The 18,662-nt window shown below is 68.7% G+C and overlaps 4 protein-coding genes across 7 annotated transcripts; all 4 read right to left on the bottom strand.

Annotated features, from left to right (window-relative positions):
• Positions 1 to 141: 141 nt before the first annotated feature.
• On the bottom strand, positions 142 to 8,584 carry MPP2 (MAGUK p55 scaffold protein 2). Of its 4 annotated transcripts, none has more exons than XM_071450719.1 (12): positions 8,465 to 8,584; positions 6,676 to 6,794; positions 6,045 to 6,203; positions 5,803 to 5,952; positions 5,088 to 5,315; positions 3,875 to 4,006; positions 3,388 to 3,493; positions 3,076 to 3,144; positions 2,811 to 2,972; positions 1,735 to 1,937; positions 1,526 to 1,654; positions 142 to 954 (listed from the first exon to the last, which is right to left on the bottom strand). In XM_071450719.1, exons 1-12 carry the CDS (start codon positions 8,493 to 8,495, stop codon positions 778 to 780), a joined length of 1,665 nt encoding a protein of 554 aa, XP_071306820.1. In that variant the 5' UTR covers positions 8,496 to 8,584; the 3' UTR covers positions 142 to 777. The 4 variants fall into 4 exon arrangements, with proteins under 4 accessions (XP_071306820.1, XP_071306822.1, XP_071306821.1 ...); XM_071450721.1 differs by lacking the exon at positions 8,465 to 8,584 and adding an exon at positions 8,049 to 8,203; XM_071450720.1 differs by lacking the exon at positions 8,465 to 8,584 and adding an exon at positions 7,465 to 7,795 and having other exon boundaries at positions 5,836 to 5,952.
• A 706-nt stretch (positions 8,585 to 9,290) lies between these two features.
• Positions 9,291 to 11,045, bottom strand: LOC139601589 (pancreatic polypeptide-like). Its single transcript, XM_071450723.1, has 3 exons — positions 10,981 to 11,045; positions 10,354 to 10,525; positions 9,291 to 9,354 (listed from the first exon to the last, which is right to left on the bottom strand). The coding sequence occupies exons 2-3, from the start codon at positions 10,521 to 10,523 to the stop codon at positions 9,291 to 9,293; spliced, it is 234 nt and encodes a 77-aa protein (XP_071306824.1). The 5' UTR covers positions 10,524 to 10,525; positions 10,981 to 11,045.
• A 958-nt stretch (positions 11,046 to 12,003) lies between these two features.
• LOC139601588 (peptide YY-like) lies at positions 12,004 to 12,977 on the bottom strand. Its single transcript, XM_071450722.1, has 3 exons — positions 12,721 to 12,977; positions 12,531 to 12,602; positions 12,004 to 12,028 (listed from the first exon to the last, which is right to left on the bottom strand). The coding sequence occupies exons 1-3, from the start codon at positions 12,951 to 12,953 to the stop codon at positions 12,004 to 12,006; spliced, it is 330 nt and encodes a 109-aa protein (XP_071306823.1). The 5' UTR covers positions 12,954 to 12,977.
• Positions 12,978 to 16,122: 3,145 nt separating this feature from the next.
• Positions 16,123 to 18,515, bottom strand: TMEM101 (transmembrane protein 101). Its single transcript, XM_071450955.1, has 4 exons — positions 18,185 to 18,515; positions 17,454 to 17,634; positions 17,154 to 17,300; positions 16,123 to 16,699 (listed from the first exon to the last, which is right to left on the bottom strand). The coding sequence occupies exons 1-4, from the start codon at positions 18,319 to 18,321 to the stop codon at positions 16,391 to 16,393; spliced, it is 774 nt and encodes a 257-aa protein (XP_071307056.1). The 5' UTR covers positions 18,322 to 18,515; the 3' UTR covers positions 16,123 to 16,390.
• Positions 18,516 to 18,662: the final 147 nt, after the last annotated feature.

Consider the following 18,662-nt stretch of genomic DNA (forward strand, 5'->3'; position numbering starts at 1 on the left):
CAGCGCCACGTGGGACGGGGCTGGGGGCGAGGCGGCAGCGGTGACACGGGTGACAAGGGTGGCACGGGTGGCACGGGTGACACGGGTGACACGCGTGGCGCCAGCCCCCAACCCCCCCTCACGTTCACCACAAGGGCCAAACCCATTTTTGTCTCCTTTAATAAAATTGACAGCAAAGTACCAAAAAGGAGGAAACGGCGGCAGGGAGCGGGGGGACACGGGGCAGGAGGGACACGGGGGCACAGCCCTCACCCCCCGTGTCCCTGTCCCTTGGGGACACCCCGTGTCACCACCCCAGGCCCTCCGCAGCGAGTCCCCAGCCACAGCCCCCCACTGGGTTAATTACAGGGTTAATTACAAGGTCGGTTAAGGGTTAGTTCAGGGTTAATTACAGCGCGCGGGGTTATTGCTACCTGGGAAGGGGTGACAGGGGACACGAGGGACAGTGAGGGACCCCCACCCTGGTAAGGTGGGGTCCCCGAGGGGGTTTTGTGGCCTGGGGGACAAGGAGGGGACCCCCCAAACCCCGCACCCCCCCAAACCCCACACCCCCCATCCCCAACCCGGGGGCGGCCCCAGGTCCTGGCAGTGACTCAGCTGTGGGGGGGCTGAGCCCCCCATGGGACCCCACGGCTGCCCCACCCCAGATTTGGTGGGGGGACAGAGGGGTCGGGCTGGGCCCGGGGGGGTCTGCTGAGAGCCCCCCCACCCCCTGCGAGCTCATCATGAGACACAGCCCCGGGTGGGTTGGGGGGCTGAGGGGGGGTCCGGGGGTCCCTAATAGACCCAGGTGACGGGGACCCACTGGGGCTGCACGCGCAGGTGCTCCATGGCCTCCCGCAGGCGCCCAAAGGTGCGCTCCAGGTCATCGTTGGTCAGGCTCAGGTCGAAGTAGTGCCCATAACCGCGCTGGATGCGGCTGCTCTCCTCCACCGTGCGCTGGGCGTCCGCCTCCTGCCCCCCAAACCCTGCCTCAGTTTCCCCATCACCCCCAGAGATGGTGGGGAAATCCCATCAAGGGCTGTGTGCCCTCCTGCACACAAAGCCTGCCTCAGTTTCCCCATCACCCCCAGAGATGGTGGAGGACACTCACTGTGTCCTCCTCCCGCCCCCCAGAGCTGCCTCAGTTTCCCCATCACCCCGCAGGATGGTGAGGAAATCCCATTGTGAGCTGTGTGCCCTCCTGCCCCCAAAACCTGCCTCAGTTTCCCCACCAGTCTCTGGGATCATGGGGGACACCCACTGCGACCTGTGTGTCCTCCTCCTGCCCCCCAAACCTGCCTCAGTTTCCCCATCACCCCCAGAGATGGTGGGGAAATCCCATCAAGGGCTGTGTGCCCTCCTACCCCCCAAAACCTGCCTCAGTTTCCCCATCACACCCAGAGATGGTGGGGGACACTCACTGTATCCTCCTCCGGCCCCCCAAACCTGCCTCAATTTCCCCATCACCCCGCAGGATGGTGAGGAAATCCCATTGTGAGCTGTGCGCCCTCCCGCCCCCAAACCTGCCTCAGTTTCCCCTCACCGTGAGCTGTTTGGTGGCCACGCCGCTCTCCAGCGCCGCCCTGTTCATGGCTCGCAGCCTCTCGGGCCCGGGCGCCTCGATGAACACCACGTAGGGCACGAACTCCGCCGTCCTCAGCACCTTCACGGCCTGGCCGTGGGGACAGCGCTCAGCCCCGCGCCCGGGGGGCCCGGCTGTGGCTGTCGCCGTCCCCTGGCCGTGTCCCCCACCTGCGGGTTCACGTCCAGGATGCACATCTTGCCCGCCTCCACCACGGCGCGGATGGAGTCGATCCGGGTGCCGTAGAGGTTCCCCTCGTACTCGCCGTGCTCCAGGTACCGGCCCGCCTTGATGTCCGCCTCCATCTCGCCCCGCGACACGAAGCGATAGCCCTGCCCGTCCCGCTCGCTCTCCTTCGGCTTCCGGGACGTGTCTGCCGGGAGGGGACCGCGGTGACACCGCCCGCCCCGGGGTCCCGTCCGGGAACCGCCACCGGGACGCGGATGCGGGCGGGGACGGTGACAGGGACAGGAGTGGCAGCGGGGCGGGGACGGGGATGAGCACAGGGGACGGGGATGAACATAGGGGACAGGGACCCTGGCACGGAGAGGGATGAGCACAGGGGACGGGGATGAACATAGGGGACAGGGACCCTGGCACGGAGAGGGATGAGCACAGGGGACAGGGATGAGCACAGGGACAGGAATGAGCACAGGGGACGGGGATGAACACAGGGGACAGGGACCCTGGCACGGACAGGGATGAGCACAAGGGACAGGGACCCTGGCACAGACAGGGTTGCTGGCAAGGGACAGGGATGAGCACAGGGGACAGGAATGCTGGCAGGGACAAGGATGGCAGGGGCAGGGATGCTGGCAGCGACAGGGACGCTGGCATGGACAAGGATGAACACAGGGGATAGGGACAATGATGGGGCACAGGGGTGGTGACAGGGGAGAGCAATGCTCCAGGGACAAGGATGAGCACAGGGGACAGGGACCCTGGCACGGACAGGGACAAGCACAGGGGACAGGGACATTGATGGGGCACAGGGGTGGTGACAGGGGACAGGGACGCTCTGGGGACAGGGATGAGCAGAGGGGACAAGGACAATGATGGGGCACAGGGGTGCTGGCAGGGGACAGGGGCGCTCTGGGGACAGTGACGCTCCGGGGATAGGCACGAGCACAGAGGACAGGGACGATGATGGAGCACAGGACTCTCCAGGGACAGGGGTGGTGCCAGGGGACGGGGATGATGACGATTGCAGGGGACAGGGGTGGCGCCGGGGGACAGGGCCACTCACAGGGGATGGTGGTGCCGTAGCGCGCCTGGTCAGACATGATCAGTTTGTTCTTGAGGCTGCGGCGCCCCACGCCCTGAGCCCCGATCAGCACCAGCGTTTTCCGGCGGAACGGCGGCATCCGCGCCACCTCCTCGTAGATCAGCAGCTCGTGCCGGTCGAACTCTGGGCGAGGGACAGGGCTGGCACCCGTCCTGGGGACCCCAGGGCACCCTGTCCCAGCGGGTGCCACCACCGCTGCCCCCGGGGAGCGCCCTGGGACACGCACCGGCGTTCTTCGTCGTCAGGTACATCATCCTCTTCTTCCTCTTCCCGCTGAGGCTGCCACACAGGGCCCCTGCCAGGGCAAGGGGATGGCTGAGCTGGGGACAGGGACGGGGACAGGGACGGGGACAGCCCCCTGGCACGGGGACAAGCGGCACGGGAGCTGGGACCTTGCGCAGGGACAGTGCCATGGGGACAGGGCCTGTGGCGACGGGGACATTGTCACAGGGCGCAGGGGACCCGCCGTGCTCCCCCTCGGGAGGTGGCCCTTCCATCCCCGCCCCGCCAAGCCGCGGCCAGGCCGCTGTCCCCGTACCTGCCGAGGGCGCCACCTCCCCGTCCCGCTTGACGAAAGCCTTGCGCTTCTCCTCCAGCAGCTGGCTGGGCACCAGCCCCGCGCTGCCGCCCTCCACGTGGCACGCCTGGGGACACGGAGCCACGCATGGGGACCCCCCAGCCCCACGGAGACCCCCCCCCAAGTTCCACAAGGACCCTCCCCATTTCCAGGGATTCTCCTCAGCCCCAAATCCCGATAGGGACACGCGTCCCGAGCTCCAGGAAATCCCCTCCCAGTCGACACAGGAACCCTCCCTTCCCTGCTCCAGGGATCCCCCAATCCCCCAGTAGCCCCCCCAGCTCCAAGGACACCCCCCGAACTCCAGGGACCCCTCCAGTTTACAGGAATTCTCCCAGGTACACCCCAAGCCCGCAGGGACCCCCAGAACCCCCTCACCCTCCGTGGCCCAGGATGGGGTCCAAGTGCCACCACACCCCCCAGGCCACCCCTGCAGGGCCCCCCTGACCTGCCACCAGTTGGGGTCATCCTGGTTGACGATCTGCAGCAGGTCCCCGGCCATGAACTTGAGCCCGGCCTCCTTGCAGGGGATGAGGCTGTCAGTGGCCGGGTCGTAGTCGAAGTGACACTTGACAAACACCTGGGGACAGGGGCATCAGCGCGGGGGGGAAGAGGACCCTCCGCACGCGTGTCACGCTCAGCCACGCGCGTGTGCCCCGCCGGAGCCGCCCACGCCGGGCCGCGCCCCCCGTGCCCGCCGCAGCCAGGCCCGCACGGCCCCCGCGCACACGCACAGGGCTCCGGCCGCCGCCGCCGCGCCCCACGCGAGCACCACGGCCACCCCCAGGCACAGCCCCAGCGCCAGCGACAGGCACAGCAGGGTCCCCAGCGCCGCCAGCGCCGCGCCCGCGATGGCGCACATGGGGACGTGCGGGGACACGCGGCCGTGGGGCAGCGGGACAGCGCGGGGACAGCGCGGGGACAGCGCGGGGACACGGGGACAGCCCGCGTGGGGACAGCGCGGGGACAGCGCTGCTTTGTCCCTCGGAGACGGGGGTGGCTGGCACGGGGCGGGGAGGGGCAGCACAGGGCACCCTTTGCCACCCGGGTCCTGTGCTGGGACAGGGACAGGGCAGGGACCACCAGAGCCCGCAGAGGGGGCACGGGGGGGACACGGGGGGGCACACGGGGGTCCCTCCAGCACAGGGGCACGGACAGGGGGACAAGAGAGGATGGGAACAGAGAGCAGGGGGAGCTGTGGGTGGGGTGGTGGGTGAGGGATGCGGGTGGGATGTGGGGAGAGATGTGGGGTGGGGTGCAGGCGGGATACAGGTGAGATGAGGGGTGGGATGCAGGGCGGATACAGGCGGGATGTGGGGCGGGATGCGGGGTGGATGCAGGCGAGATGCGGGGGGGGATGCAGGCGGGATGCGGGGCAGATACAGGTGGGATGCGGGGCGGGATGCAGATGAGATGTGGGGCAGGATGTAGGCGGGATGTAGGCGGGACTCAGGTGAGATGCAGGTGAGATGCGGGTGGGATGCGGGCGGGATACAGGTGGGATGAAGGCGGGATGCGGGGCGGGATGCAGGGCGGATAGAGGTGGGATACAGGTGGGATGCGGGGCGGGATGCAGGGCGGATACAGGTGGGATGAAGGCGGGATGCGGGTGGGATGCGGGTGGGATGAAGGCGGGATGCAGGTGGGACGCAGGGCGGTACCTGGCGGGGCGGGTGTGGCTCCTGGTAGCTGGGCAGGATCTTGAGCACGACGCTGCCGCTGGCGTGGCGCAGGCTGTCCTGCAGCGCCCGCGGGTCGCTGCCCACCTCGCGCCCGTTCACCTCACGGATCACGTCCCCCACGTGCAGCAGCCCCTGCTGCGCCACCATCCCCCCGTGCAGGATGCGGGCGATCACCAGCTCCCCCCGCTCCACCCGGAACGTCACCCCCTGAGGGGACAGCCCCGCTCAGCCCCCGCGCCCGGGGACACACCCGTGACACACCCGTGACACACCCGTGACACACCCGTGACACACCCGTGACACCCGCCCGGCGCCCAGCGGACACCCCGCCACGGCCCCAGCACCCCAAAATGCTCCCAGCCGCCCTAAAAAGCCTCGCGATGCCCACAGCACCCTAAAACACCCCAGCGCCCCATAATTCTACCGATGCCCTCACCCCCCTGCAACGCCCCAACACTCTCCCCATCCAGCGCCCCAAAATGCTCCCAGTCACCCTAAAAAAATCCACCCGGCGCCTCGCAATGCCCGCGGCACCCCAAAACGCCCCATCACCCCACAACACCCACAGTACCCCATAATGCTGCCAATGTCCCCATCACCCCAACACTCCCAGCACCCTAAACCACCCCACCATCCCCTCCCGAGGCCCCTGTGGCACCCCCTGCCCCCCAAGGTGCCCCCCGGCCGGGCTCACCAGGTTCTCCCCGGCTGCCTTGCGGATGCCCACCATGCGCACGGCGTCGGGGGGCACCGGCTGCGACCCCAGCGAGGCCTCGGGGCCGGGGCTGCTCGGGGGGGGATCGTAGCTCTTGGCAGCCACCGAGTCGTGGGTCTCCAGCAGCGACTGGGACACGCGGGGGTGTCAGCCCCTGTGTCCCACGCGTGTGGCACACGCCTCATGGCGCGGGACAGAGGGTCCCCGGGTGTCGCACGCACCTGGAAGTGCGGCTCCCGCAGGATCCGGGCCAGCTCCGCCGCCGCTCCCTGCGCCTCGGGCCGCGCCAGGCGCCCGATGTCCCGCAGGATCTCCTGCACCAGCGCCAGGTTGTCCCCGCGCACCGCCTCCAGCTTGCGCTCCTCCAGCCGCTCGTGAGCCTGGGGACAGCGGGGACACCCCCGGGGACGGGCGGGTGAGGGCCGAGAGCCCCGAGAGCCGGGGGGGTTCGGGACCCCCGAGGGGATTGGGGATCTCCAGCTGTTGAGGGGATCGGGGACCCCGCCGGTGGGACAGGGTGTCCCCAGGGACCTCGGGGGGGATCAGGGGCACTCGGAGGGGCAGAGAGGATTCCGGAGCCAGGGGCTCAGGGGGTAGGGACAGCAGAGCTGTTACGGACCCCCAGGGCCAGGGGGAATTGGGGATCTGGGGATGCTGAGGGGGATTAGGGACCTCCAGGGCCAGGGGGAATTGGGGATCTGGGGGTGCTGAGGGGGATTAGGGACCCCCGTGTGCAGGGAATAGGGGACACACGGACCCACACCGAAGCACACGCACACGGGGGGGACTCCCGCACGTCCCGGGGGTGCCGGGGGGGGATCCGCGCCCCCCGCGCCCCCCGCGCCGCCGTACCTTGGCCAGGGAGCGCACGATGGGGCTCTCCATGATGCCGCGGAGGAAGATGAGGTCGAGGTCCGCCACCCCCGGGCTCCCCGGGAGCCCCATCAGGTTGTCCAGGACCTGCTGCATGGCTGGGGGGACACAGAGGGACGCGGAGGGGGGGACACAGAGGGACAGACACACACGCGGTGGACATGGTGGGGGGGACACGGAGCGGGGGGAGGAGCAGCGCCGTGGGTGAAAGTGCAGGGGGGGTGCTCGTGTCCCCCCATTCCTGTCACAGGCACCCCCCCGTTACGGGGACCAGTGTCGGGGTCCGCTGGCAGTGCGGAAATGTCCCCTCCTCGTTCAGCCGGAGGGACAAGGGGATGGACCCCCCCAAATTGTGGCCGTGCAGTCAAAACCCCGCGGAGCACGGTGTAAGGGGGGGGCGGGGGGCTGCAAGGGGGGGCAATGGAAGGGGGAGGGGTGCAATGGGGGTGCGATGAGATGGTGGGGGGGGGGGGGCGATGCAATTGAGGGGGGGCCGCATCCGGGGCCGCGGGGGCGGGAGCGGCTGCGCGGCTGCGCTGCAATGGCGGGGGCCGATGGCGATGGAGCCGGGGGGGCGCGGAAGGGGAGGGGGGGGCATCCATCAGCCCCCCCCCATCGAGGGGGGGTCACAGCATCACCCGAACCCCCATCCCCATCTCCCCCCACCTGTCTCACCCCCCACAGCATCCGCACCCCGCGCCGCCCCCCGAGCGCTCGGACCCCCCCGCGGGGCAGCAGCGCTCCCGGCCCCCTCCAAGCCCCCCGTACCTGGGGGAGCCGGGGGGGCGCGGGCGGGCGGCGGGGACCCGGGGCCGGGGCGGTTCATGGCTGCGGGGCCGGGCTCCCCCGCCCCAGATCCGGGTACCGCCGCCCCCCCCCGCACCCCCCCCGGGCCCCGCGTGGGGCCCCCACCCGCGCCGGGCCCGCGCGCCCCCCGCCTTGCACACGCGCGTGCACCGGGCACGCTCCGGCCGCTTTGCACGCGCGGCGGCGGGGAGGGGGCGGAAAAGGGGAGGGGGGGGCTGATGGATGCAGCGGCCGTGAGCTCACACGCGCGGGCACGGCTCGTGCACGCGCATCTCCCGCGTGTTCACACGCACGCGAGCGTCCACGCGTGCAAACCGCCTGAGCGCGCTCACGCGCGTGTGCGCACCCACGCACGCCCCCCCCCTCCCACCCCACCCTACCCCAACACCGCCGCGCACACGCACGGCGCACACGCGTGTGAGCGCGCTCTCGCCGACGCGCGCGCCCCCGCACTCGCGCGCCCCCGCGCCTCCCCACGCGCGCTCCCGCTCGCGTGCAAACCCACGGGCGCGCTCCCCGCGGCCCCTGTGCCCGTGCCCGCTCACCCGCGCTTGCACGCCCGTGCTTGCACACCCACCCCGCTCGCGGGTGGGACCCCCCCCCCCCAGCGGCGTGGGGAGGGGGACGGCGGGGGCTCGGCCCCTTTAAGGGGGCGGTGGGAGGGGGGGGAGGGAGCGCGGATTTAAAGGGGCCGCGTGCAACGCGCGCGCGCCCGCACGCGAACGGGAACGCGCACCCAACAGCCCAGCCCCGCAGGAGCGACACCCCCCCCGCCCCACACACACACACACGCACACACCTTGCACACGCTCGTGCCCGAGGCGCGCACACGCACCCTGCGCTCCCCCTCCCCCTCCCCCCTACCACGACCCTCTCCCCCCGCGCGCGTGCACGGGGGGGGGTGTGTTTGCACGCGCGCGTGCCCGCGCGCGTGCAAGCCCCGCCCGGCGCGCGCGCTCACCCGTGACCGAGGCGGGGGCGGCCGCCGGCATCGCGGGACACGCGCGACTGGCACCGAGCGCACGGGGACAGCGACGGGGACAGCGACAGGCACGGCCGCGTGGGCGTGCCCACAATGCCAGCACCCCCAGTGTCCCCAGCACGGCCACTCGGTGTCCCCAGTGTCCCCAGTCACAGCATCCCCAGCACAGCCACTCAGTGTCCCTGACACCCTCAGTGCCTCAGTGTCCCCAGAGCCACCATCACCCCCTCTGTCCCCAGCATCCCCACGGTCCCCACACTCAGTGTCTATAACACCCCCAGTGTCCCCAGTACTCCCATTCCCCCCGGCCAGTGTCCCCAGTGTCCCCAGTGTCCCCAGCAGGCAGAGGCAGACAGGCGGTGGCTGCAGGGGGGGTTTTATTGCTGGGGGTCTGTCCCAGCCCCGTGGTGCTGGCTCTGGGGGGGCCGGGGGTGCAGCAGGGGCTGGGGGGCTGCACCCCCTGGGCTTCTTCACCCATTCAGCCCCGGCAGCGTTCCTGAAACAAAACAGGAGGGTCACGCCGTGTCCCCCTCCCCACTGAGACTTCCCAATCCCATATCCCCCACCCTGACACCCTCAGGGCCCCCCCGAGACCCCTCAGTCCCACATCCCCCACCCTGACACCCCCAGGGTCCCCCTGATCCCGTATCCCCCACCCTGATGCTCTGAGGGTCTCCCCCTGAATTCCCCCACCCAGAGCCCCTCCCCTGTCCCCCCAGGCTGTCCCTGTGGGGACCCTGAGGCCGGGGGGAGCCATGGGGAGTTTTGGGGGGCTCCTCCCACCCCCCAGCCCCTCACCTGGGGCTCAGCAGCCCGGGGCTCCCAGGGGCTCCTGGCCCAGCGCTCGCCCGCCTGCCCGCTTGCCGTACCTGCAACGGGGACACATCAGGGGACAGTGGCACCAGGTGACAGTGACACACCGCGGGGAGCGTGTCCCTGTGGCTTTCACATTCTCTGGACAGACAGAGACATCGTTCTCTCTCCCAGGATTTCTCCTGGGGAAGGCAGGGAGGAGCTCAAAGGAGGAAACAGTTCTTATCTCACTTGCTGCTCTGGCGGGTGCGGCACACGCGGAATGTGTTATGGAGATTGTTTAATGAGAGTGGTTTGTTAATTGGTTTCTGCTGATTGTTTGGATTGATTGGCCAGTTGGGTCAAACTGTGTCTGTAGTATCTCTTGAGTAGAGTATCTCTTTAGTACAGTTTTAGTATGGCACTAGTGTAATATAACCTAGTTATAGTATTAGTGTGATATAACCCAGCTTAATAAAGCGTTTGTTCAGCCCTCTGAAATCACAGAGTCAGAGCACATCATTGACCGTGCTGGGGCTGCCCTGAATCGATAAATCCCAACAGGGAGAGGGGCACGACAGGGAGCAGGGAGTGACGGGGAGCATGTCCTGACAGGGAGCGTGTCATGACAGGGAGCGTGTCACGACAGGGAGCGTGTCCCAACAGGGAGTGTGTCCTGACAGGGAGTGTGTCATGACAGGGAGTACATTGAGATGGGGATGGTGTCAAGACAGGGAAGCACACCGTGGTGGGAGCATGCTGGTATAGGGAGCACGTCATGGTAGGGAAAGTGTCGTGATGGAGAGCACGTCGCAATAGGGGGTGTGTCGCGACAGGGAGCACATTGAGGTGGGGATGGTGTCGCGACAGGGATGCATGCCATGTTGGGAGCACGTTGGGATGAGGAGCACATCGCGATAGGGGATGTGTCGGGACAGGGAGCACATCACGATAGGGGGTGTGTCATGATGGGGAGCACATCGCGATAGGGGATGTGTCGTGACGGGGAGCATGTTGTGATAGGGGGTGTGTCGTGACAGGGAGCACATCAGGACGGGCAGCTGGGCCCTGCTCACCGCGGGCGTGTGACGACGTTCAGGTACTGCTGCAGGTCGTTGTAGAAGCGCAGCAGCTCCTCCACGGGCGCGTCGTCCCCAGGGTACGCGGGCTGGGCCGGGGCCGCGCGGGGCCGCAGCGGCAGCAGCGCCACCACCGCGCACGCCACCAACAGCAGCGGCGGGGCCATGGCTGTGACAGCGACAGCGGGGTCACACCACGGGGGAAGGGGACACGCACACAGCTGGGCACAGCTGAGCACCTGAACACTCATCACACACACACCTGCACACAGCTGAGCACAGCTGAGCACACCTACAGACACCCGAGCACAGCTGAGCACAGCTGAGCACCTGAACACTCATCACACGCACACCTGCACACAGCTCGGCACATCTGCACACCTGAACACTCATCAGACACACACCTGCACACAGCTGAGCACACCTGCACACACCTGCACACAGCACACACACACCTGTACACACCTGCACAGTCCCCCCCTGCACAGCCCATGTCCCACTCCTGCACGCCTTCACCCTTTCACAAACCATTGCACACGCGTGTCACACGCACGCCCGTTTGTCACACGCCCGTTTGTCACACGCCCGTTTGTCACACGCCCGCAGCTCCCCGTCCCCTCTCACCTTCTTCCTCAGGCAGGGACGCGGGGACACGGCGAGACGAGGGGACGCTGCCTGACACGCCGGGTCCTCGGTGCCGCTGCTGCTGCCACTGCCGTGCTGGCCCTTTTATCCCCGCCGTGTCCCCGCTGATGTCACCCTGCCACGCCAGGTGCCCACTCGGACGGGGAGGGGGGACAGGGGCCGTGGCGGGGGTGACAGGGACAGCTGGCCCCTGGTTAATGTTTGACCCCGCGCTGAGGGGGCTCCCGGAGGGGACAGGACGTGGGCACGGGTGTCCGGCCCCACGGAGGGACAGAGGGACAGGTGTGGGGACAGAGGGGCACAGCCAGGGGGGCTGGTGGGGTGTAAGTGTGGCAGGAGTGGATGGAAGGGGGGGAGCGGGACAGGGGGACGGTGGAGGGGCAGCACCCCCAGGAATGCCCCCACCCCTGTGCCCCAGCCCCCCCAGCACCCCCTGCACCCCCACATTCACCAGCGATGGATCCCCCCAGCAGTGCCCCCCATTACCCCACACCCAGCGCACCCCTGTATCCAACCCCAGCTCACCACACTCCCACCTTTCCCCACGCACCCCCTCCTCCAAAACTCCCACCCCTCATCCCCTTCCTCTCCCCTCCTTTCACCCCCCAATCCCTGCCCACCTCCTGACCCCCCTCCCTGCACCCCGGCACCTCCTGTCCCCCATTCCTCCCATCTCCCCTGCACCCCTCCATGCCCCCCATCTCCCCCCACCCCTCCATCTCCCCCGCGCCCCCCACGCACAGCGCGGAGCCTCCTGTGCCCACGATCGCTCTTTTATTGTCGCTGCGGGGCCGTGCAGGGACCACGCGGGACCCCCCCGGCAGCGGTGGGGAGGGGACAGGGTCGGGGACCCCCTCCTCCCAGGCAGCGGGACACCCCCGGGCCGGGTTCTGGGGGTCCCCGGCCTTCCAGCGGGGGGTCCTGCGCTGGCCCTGGGTCCCCTGGGGGGTCCCGGAGAGATGGGGAGGATTTGGGGGGCAGGGGGGGCTGGGCGGGGCGGGGTCACCACGAGGAGTCGTCATCGAACCTGCGGGAAGAGCTGGTGTGAGAGAGAGGGGGAAAAGAGACCCCCGACACCCCCTGGGACCCCAAACTGCCCCGGGACCCCCAGCCCGGGGTGCGCTGGGCACAGGGAGGGGGACAGCGGCAGGGACACTCAGCGTGACCGGTCACTGCCTGTCCCAGGAGCAGGGACAGCGACAGGGACACTCAGCGTGACCGGTCACTGCCGGTCCCCAGGAGCAGGGACAGCGGCAGGGACACTCACCGTGACCGGTCACTGCCTGTCCCCAGGAGCGGGGACAGCGACAGGGACACACAGTGTGACCGGTCACTGCCTGTCCCAGGAGCAGGGACAGCGGCAGGGACACTCACCGTGACCGGTCACTGCCTGGAGCAGGGACAGCGACAGGGACACTCACCGTGACCGGTCACTGCCGGTCCCCAGGAGCAGGGACAGCGACAGGGACACTCACCGTGACCGGTCACTGCCGGTCCCCAGGAGCAGGGACAGCGACAGGGACACTCACCGTGACCGGTCACTGCCGGTCCCCAGGAGCAGCTCTGTCCCCTCGGTGCCGGGGCTGCCGCGTTTCCCGTACCTGCGGGACACGGGAGCGCGCCTGAGCGGCGGGGACCCCGCGGGTGCGCGCGCGGAGGTGCAGAGGGGACCCCGCGGGGACAGGGACGCGCGTGTCCCCCCCTCCGTGTCGCGCTCACCTCTGCCGCGTGACCAGGTTGATGTAGTGGCGAAGGGCCGAGAAGTAGCGAGCCATCTCCTCGGGGGACGCGTCCTCGCCGGGGCTCTCGGGTTTTGGGGGGTACGCGGCCGCCAGGCACAGCAGGACACAGAGGGACACGGCCACCAACGCGCGCCACGGCCGCGGGGATGGCACCATCTGCGGGGGACAGGGGACAGGGGCGGCTGTGGATGCGGGGGAGGCCCCCCCCATCACCCTCGGGACCCCCAAACCGGCTCTGACCCCACCAAACCCCGGGACCCCGTTCATTTATCCTCAGAGCCCCCCCCGAGCTCCCCAAGGGTTTGTTCCACCCCCCCACGCGGGACCCCAGCCCCACTCAAGGGACATCGCCACCCCCGGGACCCCCCCCCGTATCCCATGGGGACACCTCCCTCCCACAGACCACCCCTCAAGGGAGCTGTCCCACCCCAAAGCACCCCCGAGACCCCCGTGCCCCCAAAGGGACACCCCCCCCCCCAGGGTCCCCACAGCTGATTGTCCCTCCTGGGGTCCCCCCCCGGGACCCCCGCCCGTGGCTGCACTCACGATGGCGGAGGCAGAGGTGACAGGCAGGGCCTGGCAGTGGGGTGACAGTGCCGGGGACACGGCGGCTCCTGCGCCCGCCCGGGCTTTTATAGCCCCAGGGGGGCTGGTGGCTCCTCCCTCACGCGTGACAGACCCACGGGCACGCAGGACCCTGCGGCCCCCCCCGCCACGGCCAGGGGACACGTGCCAGCACCCTGTCACTGTCCCCTGCACGGTCCCCAGCCTGGGGCACGGAGGGAATGGGGAGGACAGAGTGGGGGGGACACACGGACACGGGGACACACGGACACGCGTGTGGCCACAGGACACGGACACGGCAATGCCAGGTGGGCACGGGACATAGGCAGAGGTGTGACATGTCACCATGGCACACACAGGTGACACAGGCAGCCAGGACACACGAAGTGGCACGTGGCAGATGTGACAGGCAGCCGTGGCACGGTGACATGGATGTGACACGCAGCCGTGGCACGACGACACAGGACACACACGGATGTCACACGCAGCCGTGTCACACAAACCTGCCCTGACACAGCCGCGGGATGTGACAGCGGGACACGGGGACATCAGCCACACCCAGGGACACAAACGTGGCACACGGGACAAGACCCACGGCCCTGAGCCACGCACGGGGGACAGTGGAGGGGACACACACACCCACAGCCACGGCTGCCTCAGTTCCCCCAGACGAGGCACGAAGCCGCCACCACAGCCCTGTCACCGCAGCCCCGCCACCGCCATCGAGCGCTGTCACCACCCCCAGGACGGATGAGGTGACCTTTCCAGCCCCCCGTGCGGGGACATTAATCCCGTATGGATTTACCATTAAGGAGCAATCACCGGCGCCGGGGGAAACTGAGGCACGGAGGGACGCGGCGGGGACGTGCCCGCCGCGCAGGGGCCACCAAAGCCACCGCGGGGTGCTGGGATGGGGACAGGCGGCAGAAGGGGGGGTCCCCAAAACCGCCGGGATGGCCGCACCCAGCTGCACCCGCATCCCCGGCCAGTGGGGCGGAGGGGACACGGCCGTGGGGACATTGTGGGGTGCCACCAGCGCGGCTGGAGGCGACACGAATCGGCCGGGGCGGGGGGGACACGGGAGGTGCCAGCCCCGACCGGAGGGGACACCTGCCCTGCCCGGGGGGGGGGGGACACGGACACCTGAGAGGGGACACGAACACCTGCCCTGCCCGGGGAGGGGGACACGGACACCTGAGAGGGGACACGAACACCTGCCCTGCCCGGGGGGGGGGGGGGACACGGACACCTGAGAGGGGACACGAACACCTGCCCTGCCCGGGGAGGGGGACACGGACACCTGAGGGGGGACACGGGAGGTGCCAGCCCCGGCCCGAGGGGACGCGCCCCCCGCTCCTGCCCCGGTTGTCACCGGGGCAGCGGCGGCCCGAACGCGGCTGGTGGCAGTGGCGGGGCTGTCCCCCGTGGCGTGGCCGCGCTGTGACACCCGCGGGCTGCGGGGACACGGGCGGGGGGTCCCGGCCGAGCGGCGCCGGGCTCGGGCAGCACCGGGAGGGGGGAAAGCAGCGCCCGCAGCCCCCCCCGGCCCCGGAGCTTTCACGTTGGTGCGGAGCTGACGGGAGCGGGGGGGGCTGCGGGGACCCCAGGGCAGCGCCAATGTCACCGCGCTGTCACAGCCGTCCCCCGACCGAGGGGGATCAGGGCGCGGGTGGCCCCCAGCAGCAGCCGCGGGGGGACACGGGGAGGGGGGGACCGGAGCTTTCTGCCCCATTTATCCGAGTGACAGCAAACAGACATTTTCCAAAGGTCACACGATGGCTCTGCCGCGGGGGGGGGGCGCGCGGGCTGCACCCCCCGGCACAGCGGGGACAGGGCTGGGGGGGTCCCCGCCTGCCCCCACCTCCCCAGGGGCAGTGAGGAGGAAGAGGAGGGTCTGGGGGTGAAGGCGCGGGGCTGGAGCCGCCGGGGGGGTGCCGGGGGTGAGGAGCCGAGGCGGCCCCCCCGAGCAAACAGGGCTCTGCCGCCTGCCCGCGTTTTATGGCCCCGGTTCCGCCGGAGGCGCCATTAGGGCCCCCCGGAGGAAGCCCCTTATCAGCCCTGTTTGCTTTTCCGGACACCTGGGAGGGGACACGGACACCTGGGAGGGGGGGACACGGACACCTGGGGGGGGGACAAGGACACCTGAGGGGGGGACACGGACACCTGGAGGGGGGGGACAAGGACACCTGCCCTGCCCGGGGGAGGACACGGACACACAGCCCTGCACCGGAGGGGTGGGGACACACACACACAGCTCGGGGACAGGATGAGACCACAGCCCCAGGGATCCTGGGGGTTGCCAGCCCCTCCCTGGGTCCCACCAGGACCCCCACCTGTGCCAGAACACCCAGAGCCCCTCCACCAAGTCCCCAGAGTGGGTCCTCCTGAAGCAGCTCCCCACAAGCCCCTCAGACTCACATCCCTGCCCAGATGTGCCCCCCCAAAGTGGCTCCCCATGAGGGTCCCCCAAAAGTGCTCCCCTGCAGCAGCCCCTCCACCCCAAGCCCCTAAAGGAGCTCTGCCCTCCAAGCCCCCCCAAAGCACATCCCCCGAATCAGCTTCCCCCAAAGTGACTCCTCTGAAGCAGTTTCCCCCACAGCAACACTTCCCTCCCAATCAGGTCCCCCCAGAGTGACTCCTCTGAAGCAGTTTCCCCCAGAGCAGCCCTTCCCTCACCATCAGCTCCCCAAAGCACTCCTGCATTGCATTCCAGGACCCCAAAAGCAGTTTGTACCCCAAAAGCTGCAGCTCCCCTCCTCACCCTGGCACCCAAAGCTGATCCCCCAGGGGTGAGACATTAAACATTTCTCAGTCCATCAGTAAAAATACTTTTTTTTTTTTTTTTTGGGGGGGGGGGAGCAGTGACACCCCTCAGCAGGGAGAAGCACCCTGACCACACAGTGGCAGGACCCCCCCCGACCCATCCTCTGCCAAAATTATCAAATATTTACAAACACCACCAAAACAAAACAAAACCAAAAAAAAAAAAAAAAAAACAAAAAAAAAAAAAAACCCAAAAAATAAACAAATAAATAGCGACGCTCCTTAAAAAAATCCCTCCCACCCTTTATCCCCGTTGCCCCTCATCCATCGGTGGCCAGGATGACCACGGCCCCGAAGATGCCGACGTTCTGGCCGATGAGCTTCATCTGGTTCCAGAACTCGACGCGGCGCAGCGCGTGCCAGTAGCCCAGGTTGCCGTCGATGAGCAGGATGGCCAGGGGCAGCAGCACGGCCAGCACCTGGGCCGCTGTCCTCACGTAGTACCCCGAGAGGAAGGCCAGGGCCAGCAGCCCGTAGAGCAGGAAGAGCAGCTGCAGGGCCAGCTCGCCCCCCAGCAGATGGTCCAGGTAGGCCAGGCGGTCCTCGGTGCTGTGCTGCAGGGAGTAGGCCTGGGGGGACAGCAGGGGACAAGGGGACACTCACAGTGGGGCGTGGCACCGGTGCCAGCTGAGGTTTCTACCCCAGGGACAACGGGGACCTGGAGTGTGGTGGCACTGGGAACATCCACACAAGAGTTCTGGGATAGGGAGAGGTGGCAGAAGGGGGTCCTCAAAACCTGGGGTTCATAGGGAATGCAGTGTGGTGGCACTGGTGACAATCCCCCAAGGACATCTGCTGCCTGAGGCTTCTCCCCTGGGTTGGTGTGGGCTTGGTGACACTGGTGACACCACCCTGAGGTGATCTGTGGTGGTGGATTGTCCCTGAGGGTCCCACCAGGGACAATCTGGAGTACTGTCCCGAGGCTTCTCCTGCAGGGAACTGTGTCCCCAGCCCGCAGCACAGCGGTGCGTGTGTCCCCTGACCCTGGCTGTCCCCTGGCTGTCCCCAGGCTGTCCCCAGTACCTGGCAGATGAGGTAGATGCCCAGGAACACCTGGCCCGTGGACTGCAGGGAGCGGCTGCGGGGTTTCTGCCGGTACAGCTCCCCAGCCCCGCTGGCCAGGATCAGGAACCCGCCGATGATGGCGATGGTGCGCGAGTACATCCTCACCTGTGGGGCCATGCTGCCATCAGTGCCACCCAGAGCACCCTCAGTGCCACCTGGGCTGCCCTCAGTGCCACCCAGAGTACCCTCAGTGCCACCCAGAGCACCCTCAGTGCCACGTGGGCTGCCATCAGTGCCACCCAGGGGTGGGGCTCTCACCTTGAGCCAGTCTCCGTAGTGCACGTGCCCCCCGACATGGGCAGCGTAGGTGGCCACTGCCAGCTGCAGGGCGGCCCCCAGGGCGAACCAGCGCCGCTTGACCCCGAAGGACATGAAGCTGGCACAGAGCACGGCCACGCCCATGTCCACGTACAGGTAGGGCACTGGGATGTCCGGCTTCCTGCGGGGACAGGGACGGCAGCTCTGGCACCCCCGCGCTCACCCCAGAGCCTCCCCCAGGTTATGGGGCAGCCACAGCCCTCCCCTGCCCCACAGAGCCCCTCCGAGCCCCCTCTGCTGCTCTGTCCCCTTCCCTGCCCCACAGAGCCCCCTCTGCTGCTCTGTCCCCTTCCCTGCCCCACAGAGCCCCTCCGAGCCCCCTCTGCCCCAGGCAGCAGCTCCGTGCCCCACCTCAAACGCCACCTGTCCCACCCCACCGAAGGTCCCTGGCACCTGTCCCAGACCCACCCCCAGTCCCTCACACCCCGGGCTTCCCCCGGCTCTCAGGGCCCCGCAGCAGCCTCTGCACCCCGGACACTCCCCCAGACCCTCGAGACCCCACACCCCCTCTGACCCTCCAGACCCCACAAGCACCCCAGGCTCTCACAGACCCCCGCCAGCCCAGTCCCACAGCCGCCCCTGCCCTCACAACCGCCCGCAGCCCCTCACAGGCCCAGGCTCCCCAGGAGCACTCGCAGGCGCCCGGCCCCGTCTCGCCCCCGGGCGCGCACCGGCGCAGGTCGGCGCGCTCGGCGCACAGCAGGAGCCCGCTGAAGCAGTGCCAGAAGGGGAAGCGGGTGAGCAGGACGCCGCCGCCCGCCGTCAGCAGGCGCAGCGCCCGCCGCCTCCACCCGCGGCCCGCCGCCATTACCGGGCCGTCCCGCCGGAAATGCCGCGCCGGAATTGCCGCCTCGTGGACCAATCAGCGCCGTGCCTGGGGAAGCCACGCCCTCTCTGTACAAACCACGCCCCTTTAATTATAGCGCCCTCATTCCCCTCAGGCCGCGCCTCTCCATTCAAATGGCGGATCCTGCCCCAAAACTGCGGCCCCGCTCTGTTACAGCCGCGCTCCGGAGCCTCCAGCCTGCCCCGGGCCGCACCTTCCCCCCGAAACCCCGCCATGGCCTCATCCGCGCCCATCAATCAAACAAACCCTAATTGAATATGCGGTGCCAGGCCCCGCCTCCCGCTGAAGCCACGCCCCATAAC

This window comes from Agelaius tricolor, unplaced genomic scaffold, assembly GCF_023055355.1.
Source record: "Agelaius tricolor isolate 1412-34295 unplaced genomic scaffold, bAgeTri1.0.p SCAF_31, whole genome shotgun sequence".
NCBI classification, from domain to species: Eukaryota; Metazoa; Chordata; class Aves; order Passeriformes; family Icteridae; genus Agelaius; species Agelaius tricolor.

Coding starts and splice junctions, on each gene's coding strand:
- MPP2 (XM_071450718.1), bottom strand. CDS start 7,522: ATGAACCGCCCCGGCCCCGGGTCCCCGCCGCCCGCCCGCGCCCCCCCG. Junction 3,494..3,874: donor ATGACCCCAACTGGTGGCAG/GTCAGGGGGGCC, acceptor CCGTGTCCCCAG/GCGTGCCACGTGGAGGGCGG. Junction 1,655..1,734: donor TCCTGGACGTGAACCCGCAG/GTGGGGGACACG, acceptor CCCCACGGCCAG/GCCGTGAAGGTGCTGAGGAC.
- LOC139601589 (XM_071450723.1), bottom strand. CDS start 10,523: ATGGCCCCGCCGCTGCTGTTGGTGGCGTGCGCGGTGGTGGCGCTGCTG. Junction 9,355..10,353: donor AACGTCGTCACACGCCCGCG/GTGAGCAGGGCC, acceptor TCCCCGTTGCAG/GTACGGCAAGCGGGCAGGCG.
- LOC139601588 (XM_071450722.1), bottom strand. CDS start 12,953: ATGGGGGGGGCCTCCCCCGCATCCACAGCCGCCCCTGTCCCCTGTCCC. Junction 12,603..12,720: donor AACCTGGTCACGCGGCAGAG/GTGAGCGCGACA, acceptor CGTGTCCCGCAG/GTACGGGAAACGCGGCAGCC. Junction 12,029..12,530: donor ACCGGCAGTGACCGGTCACG/GTGAGTGTCCCT, acceptor CTCTTCCCGCAG/GTTCGATGACGACTCCTCGT.
- TMEM101 (XM_071450955.1), bottom strand. CDS start 18,321: ATGGCGGCGGGCCGCGGGTGGAGGCGGCGGGCGCTGCGCCTGCTGACG. Junction 17,635..18,184: donor GAGCGCGCCGACCTGCGCCG/GTGCGCGCCCGG, acceptor CTGTCCCCGCAG/GAAGCCGGACATCCCAGTGC. Junction 16,700..17,153: donor GCATCTACCTCATCTGCCAG/GTACTGGGGACA, acceptor CTGTCCCCCCAG/GCCTACTCCCTGCAGCACAG.